Here is a 22,391-nt window from a genome sequence, read left to right on the forward strand (position 1 = left end):
AATAGAGGAAAAAGAAAGTGGTGAAGCATGTGGGGTAGTAATACTGTCGGAGCAAGCTGGGACAGCCGGTTAAACATTGCTGTCCAAACGAGACAAAGAGACATTCAAAGCTGCTTATAATGATGCTATAAATTCACTTGACACGACCCAGCATACACCCGACTCCTCACAGCGTCTGAGTGACGGCTCTTCGGAGACAGACAGACGAAGAATCCTGATCAACACAAACCGGTTTATTAAAGGAGTTCCTGAGTTTATGCTGTTACAAACGTCAGACTACTGTAGCTTGGTATGAATTAAAAGGATCTTAAAATATACAAAAATTAAAAAGGAAGGTAAAAACATGTAAAAATGCAAGAGTACATTTCAGATAAAAAGATTTTAAAAAAGAGACACAGAAGTAAGACAAAAAAGTGAATTAAAAAAAAAAGCGCTTCAGTTTCTGAGGCGGGTTCGTCTGGATGTGCGGGCGATGGGTGTCGTCACTTTCGGCGTCTCACTCTCCGCCATTACAGCATCTGATGAAAAAACAAATGTGATGATAAATCGATTAAGCAAAACGAGTCGAGCCAAAGTCACAGAGCTACAAACCTGTCCTGGAAGAATTGATTACTTGACATTTTTAAATCATTAAAATATATAGTGTGTAAAAAAGTGACATGAAGTCGACAGCTCATAGATTTAGTTTCAGCTCATAGATTTAGTTTCTTATCAGCTCAGACAGAAGTTCCTGCAGATCTTAGATCAGTGCTGCTACAAAGCACAGATGATTTCAAAAACCAACTGAGGCACAACGCTACCAAATCCTCTTAGAGCTGGAGCTGCTGGATGTGGCTGAACACAGTCGTCCACACAACGAACTTTGTCGCATTAATCCAAAGTTTGTTTCTGACTTTTTCCAAAGTTGGGGTTTAAACTCTACTCCCAATTCCATTGAATGAAGCACAATAAATGTATCTCACTTATTTGACTCAAACCGACAGAAATTAATAGTTTTACCAATTAAATTGATTAATTTCTTTGGCAAAAAATACCAAACTTTCTTTTGAGACAGCTTCTATAATATGACTGCACATGGTTTTTCGTGATAGTCATCTGAACTGTGCGGTTGGACTGATTCATTAAGCTTCAAGACAACTTTGTGATGTAATAATTTAAATTTTCTGACAATTTTGCAAGTCAAGCAATTAAATCAAGAGAATTGTCTGATGAATGAAAATTGAGTTTATTTAAACACATGCCAAATATTTTAATAGATAGCTGAGGGATTTGAGTCCAAGCGTAAATGAATAATGAGGCTGCACTCACCCTCCTCATCCTCCTCTTCATCACTGCTGAAGGTGATCACAGGTTTCTTGGACTTTCTTTTGGATTTCTGAGGCGTCACAAAACTCTCATCACCATGGCTAGAAGATGATGGCTTAGCTTGACCTGAGTAAGAGAGAGGGAGAAATAATAAGTTAACTTTGTCAAATCAAAACTCAACATGTTCAGTGAAAGTCTAAGTCAGTGAGTACCGACCTCTCTTGCTCCCCTTACGACCTCTGGTGGGCAGAGGCGTACGCGTTACCGTCTTCTCAGAGGAGCCTTGCGTTTGGTTTTCCTCGTCCACCTCAGGGCTCTCTACGTTCTCCAGCCCTCGCGTGTGAACAGCTGTCAGACGCTTTTCGAACTCATCTACCTGAGCCTGGTTAACAAAGTTAACATCAGTAAACACAAGCGAATATATATATACATATAAATAAAAAATAAAAATCTTTAAATGAGAGTATATTGTACCTTAAACTGGGCTTTGGCCCCGCGGCGGAGTTTGGCAATGATGGAGAGCAGAGGCTGGTAAACTCCAGGTTCGGTCAACTTGTCACTGTAACACTCCCAGCACTCCTGCAGCCTCTTAAAGCCGCGCTCACACATGGACAGCAGAGACAGAGATGTGGCCAAGTCACACCACTGACGCTCCGTCCTGAGGACAGAAGTAAAAACCAGAGTCATTGGAATTAGGGACTAAACTGGATTTGAAACTATGTGAAGTGCATAGAAATTCAACATCCAACAACAAAAAAGCTCATTAGCTCATTACTCATGAGCATGGCTTTGCCCTGGCATTCGGACCAAATCTCATTTTCCAGGAACCTCTTCTATCCAAATTCACTTTGCCATTGTTTAATATAAAATGCCCTTCCTGTGAGCTCTCGAGTACGGATGGAGTATGAGTCAGAGGCAGACTGAAGCCTGGCCGAGCCAATTGTTCGTCTACACGGCTCAGATATATGGGAAGACAGTTTCCATGACAAAGAGAGTGGAGAAGAAGATATCAGACTGGAGGCGACAGGTGAACTGAACTGTGAACTCCATGTAATTGTCGATCCTTCACCACCCACTAATTACCCACGCATCCACCCCAGCATCTTGCACAAATGATATACTGCTGGATTAGTCTTCAGTAGTGAGTCGGGGGAAAAAAAACTAAAAACAAAAGATAGAGGTCATAGGTGTGAAGACAGGAAATAGGAGGTGGAGATGAACTCACTTGGCAGTCCTGAAGCGCTGACACAGTTTCTCTACCAGAGACTCAGTCTGTCTTTCTTTTGTGATGTAGGAAAACAACTGTCTGAAAAAACACAAACAATAAAGCATCTAAACAAAGCTCTCAGAAATGCAAAGATGTCCATTTCTCATGAAATGATAACAAACAAGACACGTTTTTTTATCTGGACCCTGCAGAGTTCAGCAGTATGAAGTCGGGCAACTCACTTCATGATAGTGTTGAAGTCCTCTGAGCTCATTCCTCTCTCTGGATCGGACAGGCGACTGATGATGTCTGGGAGCAGGTTGTAAATCGCATTGTCCTGATGGGCAACGACAACGACAGAGTTAAAAACCTTCCAATTATCCTTTCACTACAGTATGCCTTCTGAATGTGTGTGTGCGTGTGTGTAGTTACCTTTGTGGCCAACTCGTTGAAGAAGTTCAGGGCCAGGCTGGTTATGTGGGCCTCAGGGTCAATTAGCAGCACTGCTACCTCACTGACTTGACCTTTGACCTTGAGCACATCCTTAAGCACCAACTGAGTAAGAACTGTCACAGCTGTCTGCCTCACTGAAGGAACCTCGTCGCTGAGCCTGGAAAAGAGGAGACGTTACTGGCAAGTTCATCATCTACCTCTCTGGTGCCAAGAAGAAGACACCAGTCAGCTAAGCATTTTTCTGTTTAGCTTGTCAGCATGACAACACTTGCTAATAAAGGCTACATATATTGTCGCTGGTAATTTTGCAGGTGTTTGAACATTAACTGTCAGACGGGTTAAAATGTGGCCTGATGAGAATACAAAAGGTGAAACGGTTTTCTCGAACAGTTTCTTTGTCATTAGAATATTTTAAGATTTGAAACAGTTGTCAGTATCTTAAAATATAAGGATTAACCCTAATCATTGTATTTCATCCATTCAAAACCTGTACGCATTTCACTAACAACCACATACCTCAACCTCTTGGTGGCGCTACATTAAAGTCAGGATTATCTAAGTCATCAGGATAAATCCTCTGATGACCATGAATGTCTGTATCACATTTTTTGAAACTATCCTGTAGATGTTGTGATATTTCACTGGTTAAATAAAATGTTTAATCTGCAGGTGATGCTTGTTTAACCGTCAGAGAGAACTAGTCAGTAGGATTCAACCTCAGAGGAGCCTGATTATCTGTGTAAAATTGAATTGACTGACAGACAATCATTGCCGTTCCAAGAAAAGTTCCTATAACATGGCTACAAATGTGAGTTTGGGTAAAAGGCCTCGTCACCAGTGTTTTTTCTTGCCATTTTCACATCCCAGTCAATTAAGCTTTCTGTAAAACCTGGAATTAGCCAGAATGTTACATAAACCAAACAACCGTCAGCGCCTCAGCCGAGCACAATGGGATTGGACAGGCTGTGGCAGGGCAACCAGATAGCATCCCGAGACCCATTTAGATGCACCCTCATCCAGAGCCACAGAACAAAAGAAACTCATTAACCATTTCTCATGTTTGCCAGAGAGCAGAACTCCTGGCAGAGGATCAGACACTAGTACATGGCACTTCCACATACCAATGCAGCAGCTTACTACAGTGAGCAACAGGGTAATTAATTCTTAATGCTCTTATCAGGAGACTCCAGGACAGCAGCCTGGAGAACAGTGGAGGTGTTTGTGCGGAGGAGACAATTAGGGGACATTATAAAATGCTTATCAGGTAGAAAACACTATGGAGGGCAAAGGCACATAATGAAAAGGAACAGAATTTTTATTACACGTTCCGAAACACCTCAATGTGAGAATTATTAATCGGTGCAATTAAAAGCGCACTACATCAAACAGAGAAACTTCAGCTTGTGAGTCATGTACAGGGAACCAGTGTAACTTTGTGCAGGAGGAACAGATAGAAACCACTAAGTGTTTTTCGAATGACAGTGTAGCTACGAGCGTTAACCCCTGCAGAATCTTTGACTTGACCTAGAATTATTCCCTTCAGCTCATTCAACTGCACTATATAATTACAACACACTAGCCACTGGTTAGAGCCACAGCCTGAAACACACTAGAATTTAAGTTGTCCGTTGTATTCAAGTGCCCTTGTCTATGCCTCCGCCCCAGTTCACAAGAGGGGGTGGGTTTGCAGGCCGCGAAGTGCTGGCCAGTTACCACGGCAACCGCAGAGGTCAGATTACAAGGCGGATATCAGAGTTGTGCCATCGTAGATTATCTCGAAGTTTGTTTCCCTGCCATTAAAAAGTCGTGATGGAAAGAGTAAACTTTTCCCATCATGTGGCTCAGTGGAGCAGTGTGACAGCAGCAACACTTCAGTGGCTGAAAGGAGCAACACACTGAGACGTGGTGGTGGAGGTGGTGGGATCTGGATGATGAACTGAACAAGCATAAGGATGATGTTGGCCGAGATTAACCGTCATTTACTGTATACCCACTCAGCTCCTCCATCAGCCGTAGCTTGTTCCTTACAATCTTGGGTGTCGGAAATAAAACAAATCTGCGGATATTATGGTAATGTGTATGTAATTGAAAGAGAATCAATTACTGCGAGGGGGTGATGAGCCACTGCACCAACAAATGTATTTTATATTATTGTGCTGATCAAATTTAACGTGTCATTAGATTACCTGGCATAGAGATTCTGTGTCCAGGGCTCCAGAATGTTTGGGAATCGCACAGTGAGATCTCCGAGGGCTATTAGGGCATTGGCCCTGACGACAGGAAGAGTAGAGCGCTCCAGCACTGTAAATATGAGACGGATGTTCTCTTCACACACCGATGGGCTGAAAGAAATCACAGCATTAAAAGGTTATTCACCAAATTCTATATGTACGACTACAACTAGCAAAAGTTTGAATTAATCTGCAAATGAGCACCTCATTGTTTGGTCAATAGATGACAAAAATATTGTATTCCCCCGTCACAATTCACACAGCTCAAGCGAAAGTTCACAAATATTCATCCAAAATGGAACCTATGAATCTTACTTTCCTACTCGATTTTACTTCATGGACTAATATAGTTGCAGATAATTGTTTGTGATGATTAATCAGCACCAAAGGCAGTGTGTTTACCTGATCATCATGTACTGTGAGAGTGCCAGACAGGCAGCAGTGGTGAGCTGTGGGTGGGAATAGCGTCCCGGAGAGCTGCAGACTTTCACCAGCAGGGGAAGAAATGCACACAGCAGGTTCTCATCTAAAGAGAAAGAGGGTGGAGTAGATGTTTAGGTGATTCTGCTAAATCTCTGTAAAGAAATGAATGTAGTGGATGGTTAAGAGTGGGTTTGAATAAAGCTTAATGTGGAGCAGCAAAACAAAAGACAAGAGGTATTTGTTACCGGCCAGTAATTCAGTCTCGCAGATCTTTCTGATGAGTTCAGCCTCTGTATCTTCAGCAGAAGCGCCCATCAACCCAAGCTCCTCCTCCATGGCACTCTCATTGGCTGATTGCTGCTGGAAAACAAATAAAGCGATGGTTTAGATTTATAAACTCACTGTCTTTGGTCTAAAAGTGAGCAAATCTCACTTACTAATTTATGTAAGCTTAAATTATGTTATACTTTTGCCCATATTTTTGTATGAAACACCAACTTGAGGCTGGTGGCTGTAATGTATCCGTACTTAAACGTTTCAACACCTGAAAAGTTTCCGGTTTGAGTCAAATGTTTTGTTTTACGTCACAGCGTGTGTCTCTTGGGTTATCAAGAGAAAAGATCAAAACTAAATATTTTGCTCATTAAGGTGAATATTTATCCCTGTTCCCTGATGGGTTGAACAATTAAGTGCCATCACTCATCCGACTGTGTCACCAAAATACATCTCACCAAGTCTTCCTCCTGAGACTGTCTGTCAAAACAAATAGGTAGTTTGGCTTCATTTGTAATCTTTGAGAATTTTATACTTTTATAAACAGGCAAGTGATATTAACACCTGGAAGCTTTTACAAAAACATCTGATCATGATCTTGTTCTGTGGACTGAACAGAACAAGGGCTTTAACTAATGAATCTCATTACAAATGTTTAATTAAACTTTAATCCGAGTGCACAGCTGTACAGATTATGTACACAAGTCATGGCAGCCTCATTACCTTAGCTTTGCTGGATGGGACCTTTTCCTTCTCCTCCCTCTCCTCCCTCTCTCCTCTCCTCCTCCGGAGCTCAGCGCTCACACTGCGCTCAAGGTGAGACACCTGCCAGAAGGCCACGCAGCCACACAGAGCCAACAGCTGGGCCAGACACACACAGTTCACTGCAGGACACAAAGACAAGCGGACACATGTGATTAAGAGCATGTTGACTGAGCAAGAGGTCCTGGTTACTCAGTATCGGTGCCAATGTCAATTCAGATTAGACCTTAAACTGCAAATGTCTTCTTTAGAAAGAGACACAATGGGTCTCACCTTGTTCATCTTGCTCACTGGACTCTTGAGATCCATCTTGAGTCTGGCTAGAATCTTTGTTGACTTCCCCAGCTTCTGCAATCTGATCTAGGAGGAGGCGAGCGCTGCGCTGCACCAGCCGGGAGCACAGCTGGTCAGGAGACTCAGCCAGGAAGTAGATGAGACGCACAGCCTGTTCCATAAAGCCCTGCCAGTAAGGGTCCTCCATCACCACACCTGGAGCAGGTACCAACAGATGCAGTTGTAACAAAACAGGAGTGGTAAAAGCTAATACAGAAAAGCTGGGAAATATCTCTCAAAGGGCCCATTTATCCTAATTTACCTTCAGCGAGGGCCTGTGTGAGGCAGGTGAAGAGCTGATGATCCTGAGGAAGTCTGAATGGAGCACCTTTGGATTGCTGGTGGAAAAAATTTAATATGTAAGTTATCAGTGTCATATTATACCAATCTGTTGACAGAGACAAACCTGGCCTTGTACATTAAATGACCCAATTTATCTGTGGCCTAGGATTTATTGTATCTAAATAAAAACATATTTCTACAGCTGGGATCTCCAAGACAAAAACAGAAAGCAAAGCTGATTAAACAATATTGAGTTTGGTTTTGAGTCGTTAAAGCAAACCCAGTGTCTCCAATCAGAAAACATTTCAAATAAGATTTTCAACACATTGACCGACATAATCCATAATCAATAGGTTAAATCAACTAAACACTTTGATTGAAAAGAAATCCTGGTTTATATTTTCTTACCCTGACGTGGTCAGTGATACTGCAGATGGTTATAACTGTGTCTCTGGCCAGAAGGAAGTCCTCAGTTACTTTTTCTCCGAGAGCAACGGAACAAAGAGTGTCCAGATTACTGAGCACCACCTCCCTCTCTGCCCTGTTGCATTAACATACATACAAAAACAGAATTTTTTACAAAGAAAAAAACTCTCAAAGGATCAAATGATTATTCAAAACAAAGTAATAACATATCTGCCCTACATCACCCCGACTACAGTGTGCTGGCCTTGCCAGTTCTAGGCTGCTGCCTAGATAATGCGAGTAGGAGGACGGGTTAGGATTAAGATTTAATAGTTTATGAAGGCTGCTGGCTTCATGAAGAGAGGCAGCAGTGTGGGCGGACTGCAGATAGTCTCCCTTTACTCTCTCACTTGCTCGCTCTTCCCTGCAGCAGTGGCTCTCTTTGAGGTAGATTGAGGGGGAACACTGAAAAATACATATATTCAGTGAAATGCACTGGCAAGGAGCCTAGATATGGTCGTGACTTCGATTACAATGAAGAGGAGCTGAAGCTGAGCTTGTATTCTGACTAATGAGAGAATTTGCTGAATGTCATGTAGCTGAGGCAGGACCAGAATATAAAAGAAGTGCATTTATTTAATCAACACAACTAAAAGTGGAACTCTGACAGTTTGTATTTCCTGCCAGCACATGAATCAGTCCATTTCAATTAAATTAACAATGAGATATTTGATCCAGTTTATACCTGTACCTAAATGCAGTGTGTATCTGGATCTGAAGAAGCTCATGTTTGAATAAGGTGTTGCAATAATTTAAACTTTTTAAGGGATTCCGATCAAGTCAATTTTACTTCTCTGCTTGAAGAACTGCGAGATCAACATAGTCATTAAATGAAAGTGCAAAGTAGAGAGTTAGTAAAAACGGTTGAAGACATTGTGCTGCCCTTTTGCAGCAACTCTAGAAAATTTGAGTGAAATTACAGGCAAGGCTTAAAACCCCTTTTCTTCATAATGGCTTGATAAATTAATTTCCTGAGAACATGCTGACAGTGGTCTGTGTCTTACCGTGTAGCCATGCCCAGCAGCAACACTGCAGCTCGCCTGTTTAAGCCAGACGTCTCTCGTTTCCCAGTAAACCTCTCCCACAGGACCTGCACTACAGTGGACTGGAGATTGCTGCCACCGCCAAAGAACTCCTGGACCTACAGAGATAAGTTTGATGGGTTGGATCTCATATGAATCAAGTAAAACTACCGTAAGCATTTCACGGCTGTTACAAATGTGTCTTTCAAAATTCTGCATAACTATGTTTCTTTAAATTACCTAGAGAGAAATGAGCCACATGAGTAAGAACATTTACTCACTATTTCCTCAAGACACTGGATTGTTCCCAGAGATGCGTCAACCATCAGCTCAGAAAGACTGTCCACAAGAGTATGAGCTTTCATCCTAATACAAGCACAAAATAAATCTCTTTAGTTGCAAAAACATATGGTATTAATTCATGCTCACAGGAATAAGCCAACAAGCAATTTCACATAGCTTCAAAATTCAACGAAAATCACAAGAGCTATATTTTTATGATTTATATTAAACAGAAATCAAGACAGCCAAGAGACAATAAACATGAGTTATGACTGAATATTACTGTTTTGAGGGAACCTAGTCTTCTGAGCCCAAATTGGTTTCTGGACTGATCCCTCAGATTACCAAAGAAGCTACTCATAGCAGACTGAAGAGCAAAGAGAGCTGGGTGAACTTCTCACCTTTTCACACATGCACACACACACAACACAACACACGCACTGTCGGCATCATCCCAGTTATTACTCCACTGTGACTGTTGAGGAATACTCTGGGATGAGCCAGAACACTGTAGGCAGACCCTTACAGCAGAGCAGGAAACCTCCCCTGCACTGCCAAGATTACCTGCCAGTTAAGGCAAAGAAGAACCCAGCTCTCATTCAGTGAGCTCGTATTCGCCTTGGTCTCATCATTGGGCAAAATGTGAATTAAACGTGCAGATAAAAACGTTTCCCAGGGTTCATATGTACTGTGTGCTTTCCCCTCGAGTTTTTTTGGAGCAGATTATACATTATAAGCTAAAATGTAAAACTAATAGTTACTCACGACATGTACTTGTTCAAAGTCAGGGCACTTCATGCATGTTTTACAGACCTGATGTTGTCTCCCTGTGGGTTCAGATAAAGGCGCCGGTATGCCTGAACGACAGCATCTTTAATGGCAGTGTCAGTTGACCAGACGAGAGGCAACATCTTCCTCACACCACTGACAGAGTTGGCAACGCTGAACTCACACACGGTCACACAGAACTGCACAGCCTCCTGAACCACTAAAAACAAAAACAACTTTTGTTACGGGAGTTGCACATATCTCCATGTCAGTACAGCGCAAATTCAAACACTATAGGGAAATGCATATGTTTGACTAATGAGGTTTTGACTAATAATCTATGCTACCTGAAGTGGTCTTCATATAGAGCATCGTGTTGATAACAGAGATGGCTCTCTCCACTTGTAAGGCGAAGGTTTCTGTATCTTTCAGGTACTGCACCAACATCTCCTGCTTCTTCAGCTCCCCTTCCTCCCCCTCTTTCTCCCCCTCTTTCTGTGGGGTAGGTGGCAAGTTCTGGCTGAGCTCAGCTGCGTCCTCGTCAGAGCCTGAAGAGAGTAGCAGGGGTGGTATTATGTTGAGAGTTTGCATTGAGAAGAAATTATACAGGAGTTCAGCCAATAAATTGCCTTTCCATTGCTGCTTGATTAGAGAAATTAGGTTACAGCTGTTGTCTTCGCTCTGGAGGCTTTTAGTGCAAGTAAGGCAGCCGCGCTTACATTAAAGAACAAGCAATACACACTAGTCTGTCTTGGGTGTTTAATCACAGAGCCAGTGTACCTGCAGTTGTATGGAAACATTTTGGCACAGCAGTAAAAAAAGGTTTTATCTTGTGGCATGTGTGATTAGGAATTCATGGGGGGTTGAATAGTCTAACAAACACAAAAATTAGGCAATAATTAAATAATCAGTTAGGTTACCAATGAAGATGTTTAGATACCAGCAACGTATGCACCAGTATAAGATTTGCGGGGAAGGGAAGAGGGCATCGGAACATTTCTAGTTATTGGCCTATGACTGAGATTGCTAAAATCCTGCACTTCACAACAAGCCTTACTACAGACGACACGGTCTGTATTGGATTCAAAGATGAATGCAGTTTCCTTTGTAACTGTGATTAAAAACACATCTTTCTAAACTGCCGATATATTTGTCACTATATTGAAAAAGTCTTTGGAAGCCTGTAACACAATGGAGAAGTCCAATTCTGATTTTGGGGAGCATGAAAAATTAGTGTTATTTCTCTTGAAATGATAGCAACGTTTGTACCCGAGTTTTGTGGTCTGAAATACATCATGAATAAAAAACGGCTGGTTTGAAAAGGGAAGTGTTCTCTGCTCTGAAATACTCAGGTTAAGGCAATTAAAGAATAATGAAATGAAACTGAAAGAGAATGTGAAAATAATTAAATCCTAAATGTATTCAGTCTTGCCTCCATTAAGTATAAAAATTGAGAGTACTTCGGATGAGTATCTCTGAATAGAAAGGGGACAAGTGAACTGAGTGCAGGTTTTACCTTTGAAAATCAGAGCCAGGGTTTCCATTAGAGTCTCAGGTGTAACAGTGGACAGAGAAGCAAACCTCTCAGACTCAGGGAAGCAGCTGTGAGCCTTGATACAAAGACGTACAGCATTCCTGTAGGACACAAGTTAGATCTCACATTTCGGATTGTTGGCTGATTGTTGATACGAGTGTAAAAACATCCCTGCCCTTGCCTGTATTTGTTGACCCGGAGGTACTGAGCAATCATCACTGCAGTGGCCCTGTCGTCTTCAGCCACTTTTTCTTCTTCCACATCTTGGTCATTCTCATCTTCCTGCTGCTCGTTCTCCGAGTCACTTGAGGGTTCCAGCTCCGTCCCAACGGTGATGAGCAGCTCAGGCTCCATTGCGGCCCACAGCTCAGATGCCTTAATCACAGCCACTGCCAAATAGGACAGAAAATGGTTTAAGTCATTTAAATCCAATCAGTTTGTAATTTTTCCCCAGTTTTAAATGGTAAATTTTTTGGGGGCGTGCGTTTAATATACCAAACTAACTTAAGTGAATGAACTTCTTACAGTGACTGAAATGCCTGAGTAGTACTTGATCTGCAAATGTCTAATCTGAGAAAGGTATTTAAAATTACTATAACGAAAGGTAACATAAAAGTAAAAGCTGAAATCTCAGTTAATTAATTCAAGTTCTCTTGACACCAATTAAAATAGTTGCCGTTACATTTTCCCTCCTTTGATCAAATAAATGAAGCTGCAGTTCTTTTAAAATCTGCTTCATTGTGTTATTTTTAAATACTAAATTGTTAGATGTAACAAGATTGAGAAGTGTGTGAGTTTGTGTTCTAATCTTCCAAAAATATGCTATATGTAGTTACGATAAGATTTAGGTTGGATTTTGAGACACCTCTTTTGGGGGACCTAGTCTTCTGTGCCCAAATGTTTTTTTTTAACTTGGCCCTCAGATTACCAAAGAAGCAACTCATGGCAGACTGAAGAGCAAAGAGAGCTGGGTGAACTTCTTGCCTTTTCACACATGCACACACACACACACAACACGCACACTGTCGATCCATCCCAGTTATTACTCCACTGTGACTGTTGAGGAATAATCTGGGACGAGCCAGAACACTGTAGGCAGACCCTTACAGCAGAGCAGGAAACCTCCCCTGCACTGCCAAGATTACCTGCCAGTTAAGGCAAAGAAGAACCCAGCTCTCATTCAGTGAGCTCGTATTCGCCTTGGTCTCATCATTGGGCATAAGTGAATCCAACATGAAAATAAATAACTTTTCCCAACAAATGCGTACCTGGTGCTTTCCCCTCCAGTTTCTCTTTCATCTCTCTGAGTTTAACAGTCTCTTTTTCCAGTGGAATCTTCAGATCTGCGCTGCTCAACTGAAAAAGACCAATTCCTGTGAGACTGTGAAATATGGAAATGTCTCCTACTCCAGTTCTGAATCCTTTTGGTTTGGGTTACCTTGCAGCTGTAGGGGTTGTGTGCTATGAAGGCAGCCAACAGCTGGATAGCACTCTTCACTGCGTTTATAGATTTGTCCATCAGTCGTCCCACAGCAAGCTCCATCACCTCGCTGTACTTACACAGGGGCAGTGCCTAAACACAAGACAGAATTTGTTACCAGGTGGGAATTTAATGTCATCCTTTCACAAATACACAGGTCTACTAAACATACCTTGCTGTTGACGATTCGTGTGTACACCTGCAACACACGTGCCCTGACGTGGGAGTGCGTGTCATGCAGATGTTCCTGCAGCGTGTCAAAGAATCGGTCTCGATCGGCTTTACCAGATTCATCAAGACCGTCTCCACACAGGACCCGCACAAGGATGTCTCCCAGCACTTCACACACTGCAACACGCATTGTGTTGCTCTGAATAACAGGTGGAAAGGGGATAATCAAGTTCAAGGTTTAAAATAATTGTTATATTGATTTCAAGGTTTATAGCCCAACCCTAAGTTCATTAGAAATTGAGAAATATGCCCTCAGATTACCAAAGAAGCAACTCATGGCCGCATGAACAGCAAAGAGCTGGGTGAACTTCTTGCCTTTTCACACATGCACACACACTGTCGGCATCATCCCAGTTATTACTCCACTGTGACTGTTGAGGAATACTCTGGGATGAGCCAGAACACTGTAGGCAGACCCTTACAGCAGAGCAGGAAACCTCCCCTGCACTGCCAAGATTACCTGCCAGTTAAGGCAAAGAAGAACCCAGCTCTCATTCAGTGAGCTCGTATTCGCCTTGGTCTCATCATTGGGCAAAAAGTTAGCCGAACAGCAATAAGAGAAAAGTGGAGAGGACATTTGCCTCTACTATAGCCATATTTTGTCTCGTACGAGAGAGAGAGTACAGAGTTCTCCCCAGCTCGAATAGGGGCTTATTTCAATGCATGAGCTATACATCAAGAATTTAGTTTGGCAGGAACAACATGTTCTGGTGTGCAGTACCTCTCCTTCCAGGTGTGTGATCAGCACACTTATGTTGGGGATCATTAATTCAGGCACCAGGCCGCTGAGTTCCGAGAGAAAGGTAGAAAATGCTTTGACCCCTGACCCCTCTCTGGCGAGCTCCTCACTGGACTTCCGACCTATCTCCCTGTAAGAAGGTGGGAAGATAACTTTAATTTCTTTAGAATTTGCAACCAAGGAATCATATTTCCACATAAATGATATGTATCAAAACATAATGTGCTCCTACCTTATTACTTCTCCAATGATAGACCTGACTCCATATTCGGTGCTCCACACAGACACTGCCTGGGCAAAAACAGATGACAACTGCTCGAAGTGTTGCAGCAACTGAATCACCTTTACACTTGCACCTGTAAAAGTTTAGAAAGTTAATAAAATGTAACACCAAAAATTGATTTGTTCTTGCAGTATCTTGCACCCATGATAAGCATAGTGAAGGACTGACCAAGGAGGTGGTTGTACTTCTTAATTAATACACCCAATAGGTGGATTATACAATCTCTGGTGGGTTTGCTCTTGACATGACTGATGGTTGGGTTCTCAAGAACTTTGTAACAGCAGCAGGTCACACAGCTACGGAAACAAAGGGAACAGAATTTTTTTAATTAATATATGGTATGGTAGTAGTTGTACACAAGACTTTGAACTCAACAGAAAATGATACTGGAACATCACAGTGGATCAATAACTGAAAAAAAAAGAAAGACTTTCCTCTAGTAGTAAATATACTGGTTTTGACTGAAAATAAAGTTGAGTGTAAGAAGTTTTTTTTTTTTTTTTTTTTTTTAAATAAAAAAATATTATTTCCTTATAGGTTTTGCGAAACATTATTACTGGAAAGGCAAAGCTAATTTACATATAAGCTCCAATTAAGGCCACAATATTTCAAATGCTGGCAAGTGGAAAGTTAAACATATGGCCGTTAAACTATTGCCCAGTGCTCATTTACCTGATGAATTCTTCCTCCACCAGGGAGAGGTTCCAGAGGGAACGGATATCGAGCTGGAGGAGCTGGACAAGTGCCTGCAGCACCTTCTCCCTCTCTGTTTCCCACTGCACGAGTCCCTCTCCACCAGCTTTACCTTTTTTACCACCCTGTGTAAGAGACAATTGTGTCTGATAAGCTTCATTGATATTACTGGAAATATCCACGACAACTAAATTAACGTTAAAAAATATACAATACAAGCCCTCAGATTACCAAATATGTGTTCATACCCGCCAAACCAAATAATAAGACCATGGCTCTTTCCAGCTGACACACATACATTCACACAACGTACACACAAAAATAAACATCCACACTTTGTTTGAAATCTCCTGCATATCCCATCCCATAGCTTTTGGGGGGGACAGAGGCTGTAGAAGGTGTCATGTTTACTGTGGGTGGGGCCTTACAGCAGTGCAATAAATCTTCACCATACTACCAAGACTACCCACCAAACAGCAGGCTAAAAACCATGGTCTCTTGGTCTGACTGGATCATAAAAGTTGCCATAATCTCATCAGTGGGCGTTTAAAATGACAGATCAAATAACAATTTAACTGTGAAAGCCATTCATTGAATGCTTCTTAACTGTGCCATTATTGAGCATACCTTCCCAGGTGCGGTGACGATGCACTGCCTACAAGAAAAGACCTCAAGCGTCTCTGTGAGCTTGCAGATCAGGAAGACGCTCATCTTGACCGCATTAAGCTTCTCTTTGCGCTCTGCAGCCGAGACTGAGGTGGCCATGAGGAGTGCCGGCAGGGTAGCAGCCAGGCCATTAACCACTGAAATGAAAAGAAACCAGACAATACATGATCACCCAAGAACATGAGGGTTGCATTTCTATCAAGTTACACAGAAATATAAAAAGGTCTCACCTTGTACTAGTAATTCCAGAGTATCCTCTTTTACTCCCAGCTCAACTGAGTTGCAGTGCCTAAAAAGTAAACAGTATTCTTGATGTTGATTCAGTGTCAACGAGATAATTGGAGCAACGTCTGTGTGATGAAAACTTACTGAAGCACACTATAGCATGTGTCAAAGTGTTCCAATATACACAGAGGCCCCTGGCTTCTCAGTGCCGCCTTGAATCCTGTTAGAGATAAAACAAAATGTATGTTTCAACTCTAATGAAATGTCTCACTAAGAGCAACTGCAGACTTCCACAGTCTGATTTAATACTCACGACTGAGACTGGCTGGCAGCTGTTTTGAGGAGACCACATCTTGGACGACGTACTGGTTGATCCCACCAGTCTTCACCAGGTCTCCTGTGCAAACGGGCACAAAGAAGTCCCACGACATGTCTGCAGAAAAACACAAAGAAACATAGGTTTAGGTCAGTGCTTCATTAACAAAAAAAAAAAACAGCATTGCAGTGAAAGTGAAAGTAAGTTTACTGGTAGAACTACAATCTGACTGCATCTGTGATAATACTTTTAAACTTCCAGATAGGTAACGCTGTTCACTATGATTGAGTTCCTATGGGGGGGGGGGGGGGGGGGGTTCTTTAGGTCTGTCAAGTCCTTTAATACATATTGGACAGTTTAAATACAATAACTATTTTCTTACAATCAAGTATGATTGAAAATCAGTAGGGACGATGGTCCTCAAGAGCTCTCGCCCAAAACATTAACCTAAAGACGGTTTAATGTATATATATATAATGTAACCGTGACCCATATAAGACACGGTGGAACAAACAGTCCACAACCAAATAAATATCATATCTACAGCAGTGAAGATTTAATTGATACTTTTAAACATCACTTTCAGTTCAATACAATTTTCGACAAGTCTTAAAGAGTTTTTACGAATCTTTCAATCAGCCAAACTCTACGACTTTGTTGTTGTGAGTCGAGCTAGCCAAACAAGCTAGCGGGTAAAGTTAGCAGGCTAACTAACGTCACGCTAGCTAGACTCTTTCGCCGTTAACATCATTGTTTAGCACGGTTGTAGCTAATGGGAGCTTACGACTTGTTTACGAACTTTAAGACTATAGCGCTCACCGGTAACTCCTGTAGTCCTGACAGCCACGACGTCGGCCTCTGAAACCAGAGGAGGAATCTGCTTCTTTCACCGTCTGCTTCAAACGGTCTGATTCAAAATGATCCAAACATCGCGCCAAAGCCACGGCGCGTTGACGTCACAAATATGCGCCCGACACACGAGAGGGTTTGACTCAACAGTTCCCCCTAATGGAGCGCCGACCAAACTACAACATCGACTGCCACATGAAAAGTCTATGGAGTGTCTCAGTCCCCCAGGTCCTGGTATTTATATGAGCCATCCCTCTACATATTTATTTTTTTATTCCTTACACTAAAGTATTGCAATTTACTCATCACTCACCGATGCCTATTTTGACTCTTGATGCTGTAATACTGCAAATCTCCCCACTGTGGGACTGATGAAGGATTATGTCTGTGGAGATTCTCAGTCATCCAGGTCATTTTATAACCAGGAGCTAAAAAAAAAAAAAAAAAAAAAGCAGGTCAACTGGACCCTGTTTAGGTGAAGGGATTTCTTATCCCATCATCCATGAGGCTTCTTCAGGACTGGCTGGTGGGAGTCCCAGGTATTTAAGTTGTAGGGTCGTTAGGAGTCTGTGAGGCTGGACCCAATCGGTCATTGGGAGGCGTGGACCCACCCGCCCCCTTTCAGTCATGTGTCCTAAGGTGTGAATTGTAGTGAAACTTCCTGGGGATGGAAATTGAGACTATATTCTATGTGGCTGATAGGTGGACCTCCTCCTCTGTTCAGAGATAGCCTCCTTCACTCCTCTTTCAAACCATCTGTCAACGACCCACAACAACAGGGTGGGTCCAGCCTCTCAGGTAACCTCAACGACTCCTAACGACCCTACAGATTGCTACTCCGTCAATCAGAACGTCTTCAAGAAACTGTTTGTAGCACTTGAATGTGCCGGATGGAGACTAAATGCAGCGTGATGATAAAACGGACACACAGGAAGACACAGTCAGGTTTTTTGAGGTAGTAGCTGTATTCAAATGATTGAGAACACAATCACCCTCTCCGCCCTGTACCAATGTTTCAGCTACAAATGACAATACTTTACACGAAATATGTTTCTTTCTATACGGCACTCATCAAATGTTAGAAATGAAATGATTAACTCACTACCACAGATGACTAATACTGTCAGGATGCAGCATTTGCCTTCATTTTCCATTGCCTGCTTGTTACAGTTCAAAAAGTAATACTACTTTCCCAAGGCTAAGCATAAAAAACTAACCATACAACAAAGCAAAGAAAAAAAAATCCATGGCCGCCAAACCATTCTCAGAGAAAATACCCTAAATTTTGTAGTCATACATGTAAATACAGTTTAGAGTATCATGGAAACTGATAAACCATCAGGGGCATTTGTAGTGTTCATTTTTCACTCATAAAAGAACAATTTAAAAATAAAATACACAATAAGAGCACCAAAAGTAACACAAACAAAAAAAGAATCAATTATTTTGAACAGTTACAAAAAAATATTTAAATATCATTGTAACCACTTGGCTCCTTCACAAACTGCATCAGACCAAGGCAAATTACACACTGTAAACCAAAAGAAAAAGCACCAAATGTTAAAGAATATGAGAAAGAAAAAGTCTGAGTAAGTAATGAAGAAATGCTCTTCTCAATTTCCATCTGATTCGTGTCCACACCTTTGTTTCAGGACAGCAAAGTGTTTTTATTTTCTCTTTCTGTCTTGGGAGCATCTTGGACAATACCTGCATAGCATGAATGAAAAAAGAAGCATAAGTAGTTATGGTGATTGGATTGAATGAGCAGCAATTCACACATTGACAACAGGGACAATACATTGCAGTTTATAGTTTAGGCTCGTACCATTTTCCTCTTGGTTTGGTTGTCAGGCCCACACATGCAAAATGGAACCATTCGATGGAGCACTGCAGAAAAGACAAAAACAGACAAAGCACTGTTATGTGTTGTGCAAATGCAGCACACGGGAGAGACAAAACAAAATGATCACAAACAGAATCAATCTTTTCACAGGAAAACATCACAATGTGATTTGTGTGTGTTTTTTCTTAATGTCATTCGTGACCTTATCCACTGAGAAGGAGGAGCAGGACTTTTTCTGATTGTACAAGAAGTGATTACTGTCATTTAACATGGTTACAAATTCTGTTTATTGTAATGAATTGTATTTTTGATTATTTCAATGTCAAAGAAGTAAGCCGACCTTTGTAAATTATATTTGATATTATTTAAATAAAAACACACAAATAAAATCCTAAGCTCTTTGGGTGGGCAGGTAAAGGTCACATGGAATGAAGTCATATATTTTCTGTTTGTTAGTGTTCTTTTTTGTTTTGTTAAATTATTTTCAATAATTTTACTGTTGGATAATATTCTTGGGAACAGTTCAATTTCCATCAAAGAAAATATGATTATAGACTTCTAAGCAATGCATCTGACCAAAAGGAAGAACAGACACAGTATTCTCAAGGTACAAAACTGCACAAAAAATCCTGCTCTTGTTCATACAAATGTAACTATAATTGTTTCTAATTATTGCTTTGACTGCACAATTGTAATTTTTCATTTTATGACATAAGAAATGTTTCGAGCTCTCAGCACTTTTATTCCGTTTATCAAGATTTCTTTTCCTTATTTCTACATTTGTTATTCAAGACTTGACCATCCTCAGTAACATGTTTCTTCTATCAGAGGCATGAAGACTTTAGACTTGTCATTTTCCTTTAGCAATTATATTTACTTTTAATTATCAAATCCATCCAGAAATACCTGTTTAACACAAAAACATGCTCAGAGATTTGGGAAAATTACAAAGGCCTCTGCACATGTGAACTGAGACAAAAGGAAAACTCACATCAGTGTTGTCACAGCCAATCATCTCGCCGTAAGAGACCTGATGGCACAGACAGTAGGTGGGCTCATTGGGGTCCACCGGCATGTCCAGCACATCAGATGGATGCACATTCCCGAAGTTGGAGGCAGGGCTGTTGAATTCCCCTCTGACGATAGACCAAACATATTTCAATTAGAAAACAATCATGAAGCTATGAATAATTAACTTCAAGAGCAAACACAAATCCATCACAAGCTGGAAATCAGAAACACAACGTACGGCTGAAGGAGTTTGACTTTCTTCTGTGCAGTCTTGGGACTGCTGTCTTCATCTGAACTCTTCACTTTAGACCTTGTTTTAGCCATCTTCTTTTCCTTCTGTCTTGTCTCACTTGGATTGACACAAACTTCAAAGTACACATACAACAGAGAACGGATTAAAATAATGTCTCATGTTATGTCAAAAAAAGTACATAATCAAAATGCATATGCACCTTTTTTCCCCTTACTGGAGGTAGAATCATAGTCTGTGCTCTCAATCTGCTTTTCCTTCAGGTCAGCCTCAAACCGCGCCAGATCTGTGTCAAGGCGTCTGATGTGTTTGTCAACCTGAAAAATACACAACTTCAGCAGCCTGATTGTGGTATATACATCATTTACATTCATATTGCCCTTGTTATTATTCTACTTGTATTACCAGCAAATGTGCACAAAGCAATGAGTTTATAGAGGATACTTACCATTTCATACGTCTGCATGGCCAGTTGCACCTTATCATCTCCGAACTCCTTGCATTTACTGTAAGACTGTTGAATCTGCCTCAGTATGGACAGCTTTTGCTCAGAGGAAAGAGTCCGAGCATTGGCTGTGTATTCCTTGGCCAGAGAGTCTATCTGTCCTTTCAGATCTAAAAAGATACAAGGAGGGAAACTTTAAAAACCACATACATATGTGATATCACTGTTAACAATTAACACCATCAGCTATAAATATCCCAGGTATATCATTTCAAGTCTCTTTTCACCTGCTACAGCGAGTCGGCCCTGGATCGTTTACAAATGGTCCAGAATGCTGCTGCAAGGCTGTTGACCAGGTCCAGCAGGATGGGTCATATCACGCCCATTTTATCATCTTTATACTGGCCTCCTATTAAGTTCAGGATTCATTTTAAGGTTCTGATTTTCACATATAGAGCTCTGCATGGTCAGGCACCCGAATACAACTCGGACCTGCTCCATCCTTGTATAACCAGTAGGTCAGGGCCTACTGGTTATCACTTTCAACCGCCTGAGAAAAAAAGGTGATCTTGGCTTTGAGTTGGTTGCTCTGGTTATTATTCTAACTTGCCTTGTAATGTCTAGTGCTTGTGATTTTGTTTTGGGTTGGCTCTGTTTATTTTTAAAAACTTTTTTTTTTCTTTTGTGAAGCATTTTGTCACTATTTTGTGAAAAGTGCAATATTAGATAAACTATTTACTTAATTACCTTCTATAAATCAGTTAAAGTGACTGTTAAATTAAAGGGAACAATTTATTCCTTGTTTAACAAGCATGGATACTCATTTTATTTATGCCTATAAATAGTACATTGAGCAATAAAGAAAATAACCAAGATAACTGGCAAATCATTTTGTGAACTCACAACTTATAATGCTAAACTGGCAAAGGTTGATTACGACCTCAGGTTTACTCTTGATAAAATGTTTACAAATCATTGAAATGTTTCATGTACTAGTATAAAAAGATCTTGTGTTTATTTATGACCCCTCATCACAAATATATGTTTCAAACACGCCATCGATCTGTTCCTAACAGTCCTTGTAGATAAACATGTGGATGTATTTGTTGTTTTTTAATTGTTATACAGCAGACACTGTGATTTCCAAGGCAGATTTACCACTGGGAAAAGGAAAATTAATAATATAAATGTAATATTTTGCACAAACCCTTTCATGTCCCTATATTCATCTAGTGACTGAGACTTTACTTGGGATCCTCTGAAGGACCCTGACCCCCTTGATCGGGAATGAATTGACTATCATGTTATAAGATAAGACAAATACGTGCATGTAACAGGTTTGTTTTCCAAACTGTTGGGCAGATAACTTGTGTTTGGCGGTTTCTGGTTCGACATCCACACGTATTTCTTTGTCTCACCCTCTGTGCGTTGATCTAGGTCCCTCATCAGGTTGAAGTTTCTCTGCAGCTCAAACGGAAGGTTTTCTATGCCTGGAAAAAAGTGAAACACAGCAAAAGCAGAGATCAACCTCAATTTCACAGAGATCCACACGAAACCACAGCGGAAACAGACGGCTCCATTTCATGAACTGGTGATTAGGTTACCGTTAACCGTAGCTTTTAAACGAGCTGGTCGGTACTGCTAGTGGACTCGGGCCACACAGACAAATGTGCTCGAGTAATTAACTAACACTAAGTCGAAATAGTGAGTACAATATGTGTGTGGTTGTGTGTTTGCGGCTCGGCGCCAGACAGCATCCTTTCTTAGCTACAGTGCGACGCGTTATTCCAGCAAATAGACTGAGCCTCATCCCGCCGACCGCGAGGAAACAGCCACAGCGTTTTTTCCCCAGAGGCGAGTTGACAAAGAGCAACAATCCTGGACGAAACACAGCACGTAGGGAAAGACAGAAGGTCGAAATGTGTTTCTAGTGTCTTTAAATCACGATAAAACGGCTTACTGTCCAAATAATGCTCCAAATACATCCCCGCCGCCATCTTGGAAAATGTAAACACCGCAG

General features: G+C 41.2%; 2 protein-coding genes and 4 non-coding genes across 7 annotated transcripts; all 6 read right to left on the bottom strand.

Moving 5' to 3' along the window:
* Positions 1 to 264: 264 nt before the first annotated feature.
* On the bottom strand, positions 265 to 16,863 carry ncapd2 (non-SMC condensin I complex, subunit D2). Its single transcript, XM_061080794.1, has 32 exons — positions 16,793 to 16,863; positions 15,971 to 16,090; positions 15,802 to 15,877; positions 15,663 to 15,721; positions 15,394 to 15,569; positions 14,746 to 14,891; positions 14,242 to 14,369; positions 14,023 to 14,146; positions 13,773 to 13,920; positions 12,993 to 13,190; positions 12,779 to 12,913; positions 12,609 to 12,696; positions 11,522 to 11,729; positions 11,323 to 11,441; positions 10,154 to 10,354; positions 9,852 to 10,026; positions 9,038 to 9,122; positions 8,739 to 8,875; positions 7,678 to 7,810; positions 7,250 to 7,325; positions 6,928 to 7,143; positions 6,616 to 6,776; positions 5,865 to 5,979; positions 5,599 to 5,722; positions 5,152 to 5,307; positions 2,945 to 3,122; positions 2,755 to 2,849; positions 2,531 to 2,611; positions 1,780 to 1,963; positions 1,522 to 1,687; positions 1,309 to 1,431; positions 265 to 518 (listed from the first exon to the last, which is right to left on the bottom strand). Exons 2-32 carry the CDS (start codon positions 16,086 to 16,088, stop codon positions 436 to 438), a joined length of 4,212 nt encoding a protein of 1,403 aa, XP_060936777.1. The 5' UTR covers positions 16,089 to 16,090; positions 16,793 to 16,863; the 3' UTR covers positions 265 to 435.
* LOC133014822 (small nucleolar RNA U85) lies at positions 9,370 to 9,675 on the bottom strand. Its single transcript, XR_009681498.1, has one exon. It is a non-coding gene; the product is annotated as a small nucleolar RNA U85 (small nucleolar RNA).
* LOC133014821 (small nucleolar RNA U85) lies at positions 12,255 to 12,558 on the bottom strand. The gene has a single exon (XR_009681497.1). It is a non-coding gene; the product is annotated as a small nucleolar RNA U85 (small nucleolar RNA).
* Positions 13,299 to 13,584, bottom strand: LOC133014819 (small nucleolar RNA U85). The gene has a single exon (XR_009681494.1). It is a non-coding gene; the product is annotated as a small nucleolar RNA U85 (small nucleolar RNA).
* On the bottom strand, positions 14,984 to 15,310 carry LOC133014820 (small nucleolar RNA U85). The gene has a single exon (XR_009681496.1). It is a non-coding gene; the product is annotated as a small nucleolar RNA U85 (small nucleolar RNA).
* A 907-nt stretch (positions 16,864 to 17,770) lies between the features above and the next one.
* Positions 17,771 to 22,390, bottom strand: ing4 (inhibitor of growth family, member 4). 2 transcript variants are annotated; one of them, XM_061080771.1, is made up of 9 exons: positions 22,332 to 22,390; positions 21,790 to 21,861; positions 20,375 to 20,541; positions 20,129 to 20,243; positions 19,915 to 20,041; positions 19,657 to 19,801; positions 18,648 to 18,709; positions 18,464 to 18,529; positions 17,771 to 18,353 (listed from the first exon to the last, which is right to left on the bottom strand). In XM_061080771.1, the coding sequence occupies exons 1-8, from the start codon at positions 22,366 to 22,368 to the stop codon at positions 18,490 to 18,492; spliced, it is 765 nt and encodes a 254-aa protein (XP_060936754.1). In that variant the 5' UTR covers positions 22,369 to 22,390; the 3' UTR covers positions 17,771 to 18,353; positions 18,464 to 18,489. The 2 variants fall into 2 exon arrangements, with proteins under 2 accessions (XP_060936754.1, XP_060936753.1); XM_061080770.1 differs by having other exon boundaries at positions 17,771 to 18,529.
* Between the last annotated feature and the right edge of the window lies 1 nt (position 22,391).

The sequence above is a fragment of the Limanda limanda genome, chromosome 11 (genome assembly GCF_963576545.1).
Source record: "Limanda limanda chromosome 11, fLimLim1.1, whole genome shotgun sequence".
Classification (NCBI taxonomy): domain Eukaryota; kingdom Metazoa; phylum Chordata; class Actinopteri; order Pleuronectiformes; family Pleuronectidae; genus Limanda; species Limanda limanda.